General features: G+C 51.1%; 5 protein-coding genes across 10 annotated transcripts; 1 reads left to right on the top strand and 4 right to left on the bottom strand.

Annotated features, from left to right (window-relative positions):
- Positions 1–81: 81 nt before the first annotated feature.
- Positions 82–2,481, bottom strand: LOC112341784 (pentatricopeptide repeat-containing protein At5g08305-like). 3 transcript variants are annotated; one of them, XM_024662502.1, is made up of 6 exons: positions 2,306–2,481; positions 2,151–2,243; positions 1,640–2,069; positions 1,432–1,588; positions 514–1,364; positions 303–442 (listed from the first exon to the last, which is right to left on the bottom strand). In XM_024662502.1, the coding sequence occupies exons 1-6, from the start codon at positions 2,373–2,375 to the stop codon at positions 421–423; spliced, it is 1,623 nt and encodes a 540-aa protein (XP_024518270.1). In that variant the 5' UTR covers positions 2,376–2,481; the 3' UTR covers positions 303–420. The 3 variants fall into 3 exon arrangements, with proteins under 3 accessions (XP_024518267.1, XP_024518265.1, XP_024518270.1); XM_024662499.1 differs by having other exon boundaries at positions 82–1,364; positions 1,640–2,066; XM_024662497.1 differs by having other exon boundaries at positions 82–1,364.
- Positions 2,402–3,378, bottom strand: LOC112341088 (pentatricopeptide repeat-containing protein At2g33680-like). Its single transcript, XM_024660588.1, has 2 exons — positions 2,560–3,378; positions 2,402–2,476 (listed from the first exon to the last, which is right to left on the bottom strand). The coding sequence occupies exons 1-2, from the start codon at positions 3,376–3,378 to the stop codon at positions 2,402–2,404; spliced, it is 894 nt and encodes a 297-aa protein (XP_024516356.1).
- On the bottom strand, positions 3,233–4,799 carry LOC112341806 (pentatricopeptide repeat-containing protein At4g18520, chloroplastic-like). Of its 2 annotated transcripts, none has more exons than XM_024662542.1 (3): positions 3,558–4,799; positions 3,408–3,511; positions 3,233–3,347 (listed from the first exon to the last, which is right to left on the bottom strand). In XM_024662542.1, the coding sequence occupies exons 1-2, from the start codon at positions 4,729–4,731 to the stop codon at positions 3,435–3,437; spliced, it is 1,251 nt and encodes a 416-aa protein (XP_024518310.1). In that variant the 5' UTR covers positions 4,732–4,799; the 3' UTR covers positions 3,233–3,347; positions 3,408–3,434. The 2 variants fall into 2 exon arrangements, with proteins under 2 accessions (XP_024518310.1, XP_024518316.1); XM_024662548.1 differs by having other exon boundaries at positions 3,260–3,350.
- Positions 4,800–4,802: 3 nt separating this feature from the next.
- LOC9661136 (PRA1 family protein A1) lies at positions 4,803–6,085 on the top strand. Its single transcript, XM_024662574.1, has 7 exons — positions 4,803–5,057; positions 5,119–5,159; positions 5,224–5,302; positions 5,368–5,454; positions 5,519–5,604; positions 5,782–5,853; positions 5,909–6,085. The coding sequence occupies exons 1-7, from the start codon at positions 4,900–4,902 to the stop codon at positions 6,013–6,015; spliced, it is 630 nt and encodes a 209-aa protein (XP_024518342.1). The 5' UTR covers positions 4,803–4,899; the 3' UTR covers positions 6,016–6,085.
- LOC112341809 (protein REVEILLE 2-like) lies at positions 6,039–8,029 on the bottom strand. 3 transcript variants are annotated; one of them, XM_024662563.1, is made up of 6 exons: positions 7,674–8,029; positions 7,499–7,610; positions 7,383–7,444; positions 7,146–7,322; positions 6,465–7,076; positions 6,039–6,393 (listed from the first exon to the last, which is right to left on the bottom strand). In XM_024662563.1, exons 1-6 carry the CDS (start codon positions 7,704–7,706, stop codon positions 6,211–6,213), a joined length of 1,179 nt encoding a protein of 392 aa, XP_024518331.1. In that variant the 5' UTR covers positions 7,707–8,029; the 3' UTR covers positions 6,039–6,210. The 3 variants fall into 3 exon arrangements, with proteins under 3 accessions (XP_024518331.1, XP_024518324.1, XP_024518337.1); XM_024662556.1 differs by having other exon boundaries at positions 6,039–6,405; XM_024662569.1 differs by lacking the exon at positions 6,039–6,393 and having other exon boundaries at positions 6,485–6,644; positions 6,698–7,076.
- Between the last annotated feature and the right edge of the window lie 1,647 nt (positions 8,030–9,676).

A 9,676-nucleotide genomic window follows, 5' to 3' on the forward strand; every position in this document is an offset into this window, starting at 1 on the left:
ACCGATTCACATTTTCTGTGCTCATCGCGGGGCTGTGCAAGGCCGGGCGATTGGGCGAAGCGGTCGAGTGCTACAACCAGATGCTAGAAAGGCATTGCGTTCCAAACTTGAGAGACATCAATCTCCTTCTCGCAAGTCTCTGCCAAGCGGGCAAGATGGATCAAGCCATGGCGATCTTCCGCGGGATCCAGTGCTCTCCCAGCGTCATCACGCTCAACATCCTCATCAATGGCTTTTGCGAGCTCCAGCTCCTGGATAAAGCGCTGGAGCTCTTCCACGAGATGGAGAAGAACTTTGCGCTCGTCCCGGAGGCCACCACTTACACCGCGATCATCAAGTGCTACTGCAAGATGGATCGACTGGACCAAGCTCGCCAGCTTCTCGAGGAGAGCTCTTGCTGCTCCTCGGACGTGATCGCCATCACCAGCGTCGCCCGCGGCTTCTGCAAGGCACAGAGAGTGGACGAGGCTTATCAGCTCCTGCTCGACATGGTGGAAAAGAAATCGGCCAAACCTGACATAGTCGCCTGGAACGTGATCATCCATGGCTTCTGCAAGGCCGGGCGAGTGAGAGAAGCGTACGAGATGCTGGAAACTTTGGTCTCGATGGGATGCGTTCCAAACGCCGTGACTTACACCACGCTCATCGATGGCTTTTGCAAGTCCGGGAACCTCAGCGAGGCACTGCAGCTCTTCAAAGTGTTGAGCTCCAGGGATCACCACGCGGAGCCAAACGTTGTCACCTTCAACGCTCTCATCAGCGGGTTGTGCAAGGCCGATCGGCTGGAGCATGCGTTTGAGCTCGTGAAGCAGATGAAAGCTCGCGACTTGAGGGCCGATACGTTCACGTACACAACGCTCATGGACGGGCTCTGCAAGCAAGGAAGAACCAGCGAAGTCAGTCGGGTGTTTGAGGAGATGCTGCGAGAGGGATGCAATCCCAGTGTCGTCACTTACACCACGCTCGTTCACGCGCACTGCAAGGCTGGGAGTTTGCAAGACGCGCAGCAAGTCATCCGGAGCATGGTTGCGAAAGGAATTCCTCCGGACGTGACCACATACACGGTGCTGCTGGAAGGACTGTTTGAGAATGGAAAGGTGAGAACAGCGACCGAGTTTTTCGAGAAGATACTGCGAGAGAGATGCCCACCTTGCGCGGTGGTGTACTCGGCACTGGTGAGAGGCTGCTGCAAAGCGGCGTTGGTGGACGAGGCCGTCAAATACTACGTTGAGATGCTGGACAGGCGACTGGCTCCGGATCCGGCGACTTGCAAGCTTCTGGTTGAGATGCTGTGCAAGAGAGGCCGAACGGACGTCGCTCATTCCATGTTGTTGGATACCATTCGAGTGTCTAGCTCCGACTCGCTGCAACGGCATAAGTTGAATGGATTTAAGCGGCTATTGAGAGAAATGGAAACAAAGTCGTCCATACCATAGCTAGCAGTTCTCGCAAAACGTTTTTGTATCGCGGATGAGCGCAGGCTCGAAAGCCATTCTTAACAAGAGCGCAGCTGTCCAGTATGATCACGAGAGTACTACAATTTTGTTGAGAATGGCTTTCAACTCTGGCGCTGGACTTTCTAATCTTCCTGCAAGAAAGGCCACCTCCCAAGTCACCTCTATCCATTGACAATGCTTACCCGGCAAGAAGATTGTTTGCCATAAGCACGTAGGATGCGCAGTTTTTCTCGTCTATCTTGAGCAGCGACTGGAACGCCTTCTTCCCGACTTCTACGTTCCTCCACTTGACGCATGCAGCCAGTAGCGTTGTCCAAGTAATCACCTCTGCTTTGAATGGCATTGCTTCCACCATAAGGAGAGCATCTTCCAGTTGGTTGGCTCGTCCAAACATGTCGATCATTGCATGGTAGTGCTCTACATCTGGACTGATTCTGTGCGTCTCTTGCATTTCCCGGAAGTAAGACTTTCCCTTCTCAAACAATCCTGCGTGACTACAACTGGTCAGAACCGAAAGCAGTGTGATACCTCCCGGTTTCATGTCCTGATCCTGTAGCATTTGCTGAAACAAGTCGATCACACAACTGGTGTCTCCCTGACGACTGTATCCTGCTATCAAAGCACTCCATGTTAGATCGCTCTTGTGGCTCGAATCAAACACGATATGAGCATCGATCATGCTTCCACACTTACCATAGAAATCCACCAGACTGTTGACAAGAACAGCGTCACCTTCCAGCCCAAACTGGAGCAATTCAGCATGCACAGCCCGCCCAAACTCCAAGGCTGCAACACAACTGCAAGCTTTTAGTACCGCAGAGAAAGTCCAAGCATTGATACAACCATACCTCGTTCGAGCTCTAGTCTCCTGGAAAAGCTGGATTGCCACCTCCCCCTGCCCGTTCTCAGCACACGCATGTATCATCATCGTTGTCAGCACTTCATCACGACATGGCATGCGCTCGAAAACCATCCGAGCGTCCGCCAAGCTTCCACACTTGGCGTACATGTCCACCAAGCTACTTTCCACGTAAAGATCCCGAGCAAAGTTGGACTTCGCTGCCTGAGAATGAATAGCCATCCCTGTCTCCAGTGTTCTCACTTTCACCGCTAGTGCTCGATCGTTTAACTCGTTCGTCGCAAGGTTGCTGCAAGCCTTGAGTGCAGCAGCGTAAGTTCGCGAGTCCGGTGTGCAGCATTTCTCGGAAAAAATCCACTCGAGCACCTCCAGAGCCAGTCCTTCTTCGCCGTTTTCAGCGTAGCCGATCATCAGCGTCGTCCAGGATACCACACAGCGGCGAGAAATTCTGTCGAAAGCCATGACAGCGTCCACCAAGCTTCCACAGTTTGCGTACATTGCACACAAGCTGTTCCCCACGAAATTGTCGCTGTCGAAGTCTCTCTTTGCAGCTTGAGAATGAACAGCGAAACCAATTTCCAAGGACGTCTTCTTGGTCAGCTTCCCGTTGATTTCTGTGCTCTCTTCGTCTATTGCGAGAGTGATGCAAGCCTTTAAAACAGCTACGTAAGTTCGAGCGTCGGCTTTGCATTTCATAGCTTGCATCTGTGAGAACAAGTTGAGAGCTGCTTCAACGTCGCCATTTTGAGCGTAACCCAGTATCATGCTGTTCCATGACACTGCATCCGGATTTTGCAGCCTGTAAAACACTCTTTCAGCATCTAGAGAACACCCAGCCTTGAAATAAAAACCAATCACACTGTTACTAACGAAGGTTGTCGAGTCGGCGTTGCAAACTTGAGCTCGAGAGTGGACAGCCATGCCTTTCTCCAGTGATGCCACTTTCACGAAACTCCCTCCAACTTCTCGGCCTTGTTCACTCGACGACAGACTCGTGCAAGCCTTGACAGCAGCAACAAAAGTTCGATCATCTGCTGCACAGCCATCAAAACCGTGAATCATTTGCACAAACAAATGAAGAGCAATATCACCTTCGTCGTTCTCCGCGTAACCCGATATCAATCCATTCCAGAGCACCACAGTATGTTGAGAAACTCCATCAAAAACCCGGCGAGCGTCGACCATGCTTCCACACCTGGAATACATCTCAATCAAACAGCTTGCCAGATAGACGTTCTTACTTTCGCTCTTTCCGGCTCGAGAATGTATCGCCATGCCGATCTCGAGCGCCAGTTTCATGTCAACTTCTCCGGCCTCAGCTTTCTCCGCAAGATCAGTGCATGCCTTCGCTGCAGCAATAAAAACCCGATGATCTGAGACGCAGCCACCCGACTGTTGCATCGTCTCAAACAGCTGCAAAGCCACCTTGCTCTCTCCATTTTCAGCATAGCCGAGAATCAGAGCTGTCCAGGAAACTGTGTCACGATCCGGTAGCCTGTCGAAAACCCGCTTTGCATCGACAAGTCCACCACAGTTCGCATACGTATCTATCAAAGTGTTGGCCAAAGTAGCGTCGAGCTTGAAGCCATCCTTCCCAGCTTGCGAGTGAACAGCCATGCCTTTCTCTAGAGCATCAAGCTTTACCGCGAAACCATCGAGTTTGGTAGCGTCTTCTTTCGCTGCTAAGTAAGAACAAGCCTTGAGTGCCGCAGCATAAGTTCCTCGATCCGGGGCACCCACAGCCAGCAGCAAATCCAAAGTCACTTGCGGCTCTCCATTCTCTGCGTACCCGAGCAGGAGAGAATTCCACATAGCAGCATCAGCCCTGGCAATCGTCCTCTTGAAAACTCTCCAAGCATCCACCATCGCTCCACACTTGCGATACAAAGTCACCAAGCTGGAAGCCACGAAGACGTTGTTTACGTCCCAGTTCTTCCTTGCGAGCTGAGAATGGAGAGCCATCCCTCTCTCCAGCGATCGTAACTTCACCATTCTTCCCGGAAGATCGTCGATGGCTTCTTCTTTCGTGGCTAGATGGGCGCAAGCTTTGATCGCGACGACGTAAACCCGGGCATCTGGATCACACACTCCTTGAGCTAGCATTCTTTCGAACAGCTCCAGAGCCATTCGTGCGTCGCCATTCTGGACGTAGCCAAGTATGATAGCCGTCCAGGAAACCACGTCGTGGGAATCCATGTCATCAAACACTGCTCTAGCCTCGATCACGCTGCCGCATCGCGAGTACATTGCGATCAAGCTGCTGGCGACGCGAGATTCCAAGCGATCGCAGCTCGCCGCCACAGCGGCATGGATTTGCTTCCCCCGATTCAAATCTTTGGACCTGGTAGAAGCCCTGATCGCTGCAAGAACAACCTTCTGGATCTCCAGCTCGGGGCGTCGAGGAAGAGATTCCATTCCCACTCGATCATCCTCTACACCGCGGAAATTTCCCCGCAAAACTTACCCTTTTCTTCCTCGCCCTAAAACAAGGAACTCTCGAATTAGGGTTTATGTGTGGATTCCCAGTGGAGCGACAGCGATCTGCGAGACGCGCGATCTCTTGGAGGTACTGGCCCTTACGCGATGGATTGGGGCAATGTGAAACTGGCGGAGCTCGTCAATGCGCTCAAGGAGGTGGAGTGGACGACGCCGCCGAGGCCGCTAGCTGAATTCTTCGCCAAATTCGCGATTCCAAAGACCAGGGCCAAATGGGAGAGCCGCGTCAAGTGTAACCTCTACTAGTAAGTTCTTGCGCTTCCATTTCATCGAAGATCACTCAAAAATCTCTTTGTTTTCTTGCAGCTATAGAACGAACTACTTCCTCTCCATAGCTTTCATCCTCTGTAAGTTCTTGAGCTCTATCTTTCGTGAGTTCTCTCATCCTTTTTTTTTTCTTCGTCGTCACAGGCATAGGCTTCATCCGTAATCCTCTAGCGTTCATAGCGGTTCTCATCTCGAGCATTGGCACTGCGTGTCTCAATGACAGGTTTTTTCTCGTTCGATCGATCTTTCTCTTCTTTCTCACGAATTTTTTTGTTTTTTTCTTGTCAGCTTTGCCTTGTCCGTGAACGAGAGGCTAACGCGAGCGATCCGAAGATTATCTCCTCCTCTTGCTTCAAAGATGAGACCACCGACGTCGTGAGTTTTCTCGAGTTTCTTGCCACGAATCTCTTGATCTTTCTCTCGTCCAACTTGTGTGCAGTGTGGGAGTACGGGGCCGTCCTTTGAAAGGAAACGTGTACATTTGTGGCACAGATCGCAGGATCGTCGTTTTAAGCATTCTATCACGTACGTATTCTCTTTTCTCTTCATATCTAAGTTCTATTTTGCTTTTTCTGGTGTGCCCGGTTCTCTTTTCGCAAAGTTTGCGTGGTTTCTTTGGACCGAAGTTAGAGTTCGCAAAGTTTCCATAGTTTTTCTTGGATCGAAGTTAAGTTTCCATGTTTGACGCTAAGCTTTCTACAGTGAGCGCGTTGTTTTGGTACATATCCTCGGCCTTCAAGACCGTCCTTTACGCACTCGCTCTGGGATTCATTCGTAAGTTCTCGCCATTCTCATCTTACTTTGTACCCAATCTACGTTCTTGTCACAGTCACGCTTCTACACATGTCCTTGCGGACTCCAAATCTCAAGGCTCGCTTGAATGCGTACCGCGAAGAGTTTCGCGCTGGGTGGCGTGGTTTAAACAGCGATCCTTAAACGAGCTTTCCACTCGCCTCGAAGAAGGAAAGATTTCTTCCGTATATATATTTTCACGGCCTTTTCTTTTTCTCTCTTTTTCCCGATCGAGCGTCTGCTACCGAAAGGTAAAGAAAGAGCCAGGTGAGAGCGCTATGAACACACTGTAGACAATAGCTTACAAACCGTAGTTAGCTTTCTTCCGCTTAGATGTTATCATCTTCGCTCTCCCCGCTGTGCGTTGTCCACCGCGGAGGGCCGTTTGTAAGGGACAAATCCTCCCCGCGGAGAGCCGTGCGAAGATAGAGTTGACAAATTCGAACACGCTTGTGTACAGCTTCCGGCTTCGTCGTCGCCATGAAGCAAAGAAGTCGTGGTACTCGAGCTGCTGCTCTTTTCCTGCATGGACGACTGTCGATTCGATCAGCAAACACGAAATAAAGAAAGGAGAAACTTTTGGAGACACACACCTCGTTAATGGAGTTTAGTCTCCTGCGTTTGCTCTGTTCGAGGACCGCGACCTCGTCGTCAGTGTCATTCTTCCTGTCATTTTGTGAAGCGTCCCAGTTGCTGCTCTTGTCCACAGCGCTGGGACTGTTAGAATCCGTCATGGAGTGCCACCGGAGGATTTCGTGCTGTGGTTTTAGCACCTGTGGAGTCAGGAGTTGCCAGGGATTAACTTGACCAACGTGAGGATGAATACCCGCTAGAAACGCCGCGTAGTGCAAGACGATAAGGTTGTTCACCGTGTTTTGATGGTCCTTTAGCTGTACAGGCGCGTGCTGCTGCTGCTGCTGCTGCGGTTCGGCGTTTTCTAACTCTTGATTACGCGACGAGACCTCCGAGTGGTTCCTAGCACTCGCCGGCAGCCTTGTCTCCTCTGATGATCCACACTTTGTCCTCTGCAGGAGATCGCTTGCTCCAGATTCTACTCCACTCTCCTCCTCTGGACCCGATGAAACTTCTTTTAGCTGCTGCGCCTCATCTTCATCCGTGCTTGGGGATGGCTCACCCACAAGCACAGTTTGTCCAAACAGCTTGAGACCTTTCCTGGCTCCACTCTTCCCAGTGCATTCGATCGACTGCGCAAACATCCATCCAAAGTCAGTAAGAGAAATGCGGGATTATAGCTAAAGTCGGGTTTTAAGCACCTGTGCGGTTGTGGTGTGTTCTTCCAAACAGCTAGGAGTGCTTGACAAGTAGCCCGGTGTCGTGTCGTCCGACGAGTTCACGCCGGCCTTTTTCGGATATGGATGGCTTGGTTTTCGCTTTGGTCGTGGTGGTGGTATTTCTATATGCTGTCCTGCACTGCCTTTGTCTCGTTCCACCTATACGCAATGAAAGAGTTAAAGCCACTCTCACTTTCCGCAAAAGGCTGTGAAGCACACCTTAGAGAAGAATTTCTGAGCGTGGCTGCGGATTTGCACAGCCGTCTTTGTACCGATGTGCTCTGCAATATATCCATAGTTTAGTCAAAGAAATGTGATGAAACTTATGCTCGTACCTTCAATCTTACGCCATCCTCGTCCAAATAACTGTAGTGCTTCCACAAATTTAATGTGTTCTTCCTCGGTCCAGCGCTCGCGCTGCTTGGTGATAGTGTAGGGCTTTCTAACCTGTCAAAAACCCAGATTTTAGCAACGATTTCCTCGAAGATCGCACGGATAGATAAACATTACCTGTTGCAGGCCCACGGCGGGATTCGAACTCATCGCAAGAAAGCGGGGAAGAAGAGAATGCGAAATTTGTGGGATTCCTGGAAAGAAGACTCTAGAGCCAGCCGATCAGCTGCTACGTCTTCCAATTCAGCTCGTGCAGGAGCTCCATGGGAAGAGATCGCCGATTGCGATGGAAATCGCCGCAAGAAGACGCAAAACGCCTCCGCACGCCAAGATTACGCGCTCCGCAGCAAGAATTCCCACCTCGCGACGCTCGATCGACCGCTCCTAGGCGATTGGCAGCGGCATTCTCCGCTAGCGCTCTCAAAACCCTACTACTACACCAGCAGTGCGAACAAATCCCTTTATCTCGTGCTTCATATTTCGGTAGCTATCCCACCGTCCGTTACTTTTAAGGACGGTCAAGATTGGGGATTAGTTTTAATCCATAAAGTGCAAAAAGGCCGTCCTCGGGCCGCAAAAGTATAACTTTGCTACCGTCTTTTCCGACCCTGCCGCCCGAGCCTCTCTGCGCGCTCGTACGTACCTACCCCCTCGTCCGATTCTCCCCAGCCGGGAAAACTTAACCAACGGGTCCGATATTTTCTCCTTTATAAAAAAGATATTTCAACGGCATATTCTCTTCCCGTTCGCGCGACCCCAATAATAGAAAAACCGTACAGTATCGCGTCCGACGTGTAGGCATCTGGAGCCGTCGATTTCCGCCAGGGCGTGCGCTTTTTGCTTTTTTCCACGGAGGGCTGGACACGCGTCCAGCTCTGGCCGGGAGACACGTGTAGGACGAAAGGCACACTAGAAGCCCTTTTTTACTCCCGTAGAGATATTTGTGAAATGTGGCTGGATGGAAAGGAGGGGATATATTTCTCGATAATGTTCTCGCTATGGAGGGGCCAGCTCGTTCTTTTGGGGCCACCTTCTTTCGTCTTCGTAGAATTTCTCCACCTGGAATGAATAAAAAAATTGGACTTAAAGTGATGCTTCTAACAAACCAAGAAAGCCCAGAGGCACAACTTTGCTTGCCCAAGCCCAGATGCCAATTCAAACAACTAGGCCAAGTTGGAGAGATTCACACAAGCTTTGCCACCGTCCCCAACTTTGGAGGTAAAATACGGAAAGCGGTCAAAGAAGTGGGCTAAGCCTCGACAAAATTCAAATGCTACACGCTCTTTGGCCCAAAAAAAAAAAAAAACCAACCCCACCTCCACCACCCTAATCTAGAAAAGCGCAGAAGAAAAGTGCGTGCATGGGTGTTGCAAGCCCACACACAACTCACATTCTTTCAATTCGGTGGCGGACCGACCGCGCCCTGCCCCCGGGCCTGAACACATACACACACTCCCAGAGAGAAGATAGCAGCGGCACGTTGGGTGGGGAACAAAGGTGGCAGACTTGTCTATCGACGTTGCCAACATACGGACAAAATGCGCCCCGCCACCCACAATGCCCTAATGCGGCATTTGCACCGCCAAAATGCCCTAATGTGGCATTTGCATCAATCGGACGGCATTGATTGACTGAAAGCGAAGAAAAAAGGAGGGGCTGGGGCATTTCATTGTGGCGACTTTTTCCTGTGGCTGGATCCTTAGATCTCCCCAGCTCACGGAAGAAAAGACCTTTTCGCTGGGCCTTGTAAAGTTCTCCGCCACAAACAGCGCCAGTCCGCCAGCCTCAGTCCGGCCAACTCGAGTTAAATTAAAAGCAAGCCCGGCAGGGACACGTGCGCTGAGCTGGAGCCACTCGCTCTAGGGCAATCGTGGCAGGCCTGCGGTCGGATAAAGCCCACCCACGGCGCTGACGAGGCGTCAGTGCCGCCACGTGTTGTGGTCCCTGCCCAGGAGAGTGGCTAGTGGACGGCCGCGCGCCACGTCGAGATGCCCCGGCGAATCTACTTTTTTCTACCTTGTTTTCTGACTAAACCAGGCCAATTTAAATGATGCGAGAAAAAAATGTGTCTTTGGAGAGACTTGGGCAACAGTGAGATTTGGATCTGTGGCTTTCGGGAA

Source organism: Selaginella moellendorffii, unplaced genomic scaffold (assembly GCF_000143415.4).
Source record: "Selaginella moellendorffii unplaced genomic scaffold, v1.0 SELMOscaffold_2, whole genome shotgun sequence".
Taxonomy (NCBI): Eukaryota; Viridiplantae; Streptophyta; class Lycopodiopsida; order Selaginellales; family Selaginellaceae; genus Selaginella; species Selaginella moellendorffii.

Coding starts and splice junctions, on each gene's coding strand:
- LOC112341784 (XM_024662497.1), bottom strand. CDS start 2,375: ATGCGTGTGCTGAGAACGGGCAGGGGGAGGTGGCAATCCAGCTTTTCC. Junction 2,244..2,305: donor GAGACTAGAGCTCGAACGAG/GTATGGTTGTAT, acceptor GTTGTGTTGCAG/CCTTGGAGTTTGGGCGGGCT. Junction 1,365..1,431: donor TGCGAGAACTGCTAGCTATG/GTATGGACGACT, acceptor ATGCCGTTGCAG/CGAGTCGGAGCTAGACACTC.
- LOC112341088 (XM_024660588.1), bottom strand. CDS start 3,378: ATGATTCACGGTTTTGATGGCTGTGCAGCAGATGATCGAACTTTTGTT. Junction 2,477..2,559: donor ATCGAGCACTAGCGGTGAAA/GTGAGAACACTG, acceptor CGTGGAAAGTAG/CTTGGTGGACATGTACGCCA.
- LOC112341806 (XM_024662542.1), bottom strand. CDS start 4,731: ATGGAATCTCTTCCTCGACGCCCCGAGCTGGAGATCCAGAAGGTTGTT. Junction 3,512..3,557: donor TCGAGCCGGAAAGAGCGAAA/GTAAGAACGTCT, acceptor GATGTATTCCAG/GTGTGGAAGCATGGTCGACG.
- LOC9661136 (XM_024662574.1), top strand. CDS start 4,900: ATGGATTGGGGCAATGTGAAACTGGCGGAGCTCGTCAATGCGCTCAAG. Junction 5,058..5,118: donor GTCAAGTGTAACCTCTACTA/GTAAGTTCTTGC, acceptor GTTTTCTTGCAG/CTATAGAACGAACTACTTCC. Junction 5,455..5,518: donor AAGATGAGACCACCGACGTC/GTGAGTTTTCTC, acceptor ACTTGTGTGCAG/TGTGGGAGTACGGGGCCGTC.
- LOC112341809 (XM_024662556.1), bottom strand. CDS start 7,706: ATGAGTTCGAATCCCGCCGTGGGCCTGCAACAG. Junction 7,611..7,673: donor CCGCCGTGGGCCTGCAACAG/GTAATGTTTATC, acceptor GGTTTTTGACAG/GTTAGAAAGCCCTACACTAT. Junction 7,323..7,382: donor CTCAGAAATTCTTCTCTAAG/GTGTGCTTCACA, acceptor CATTGCGTATAG/GTGGAACGAGACAAAGGCAG.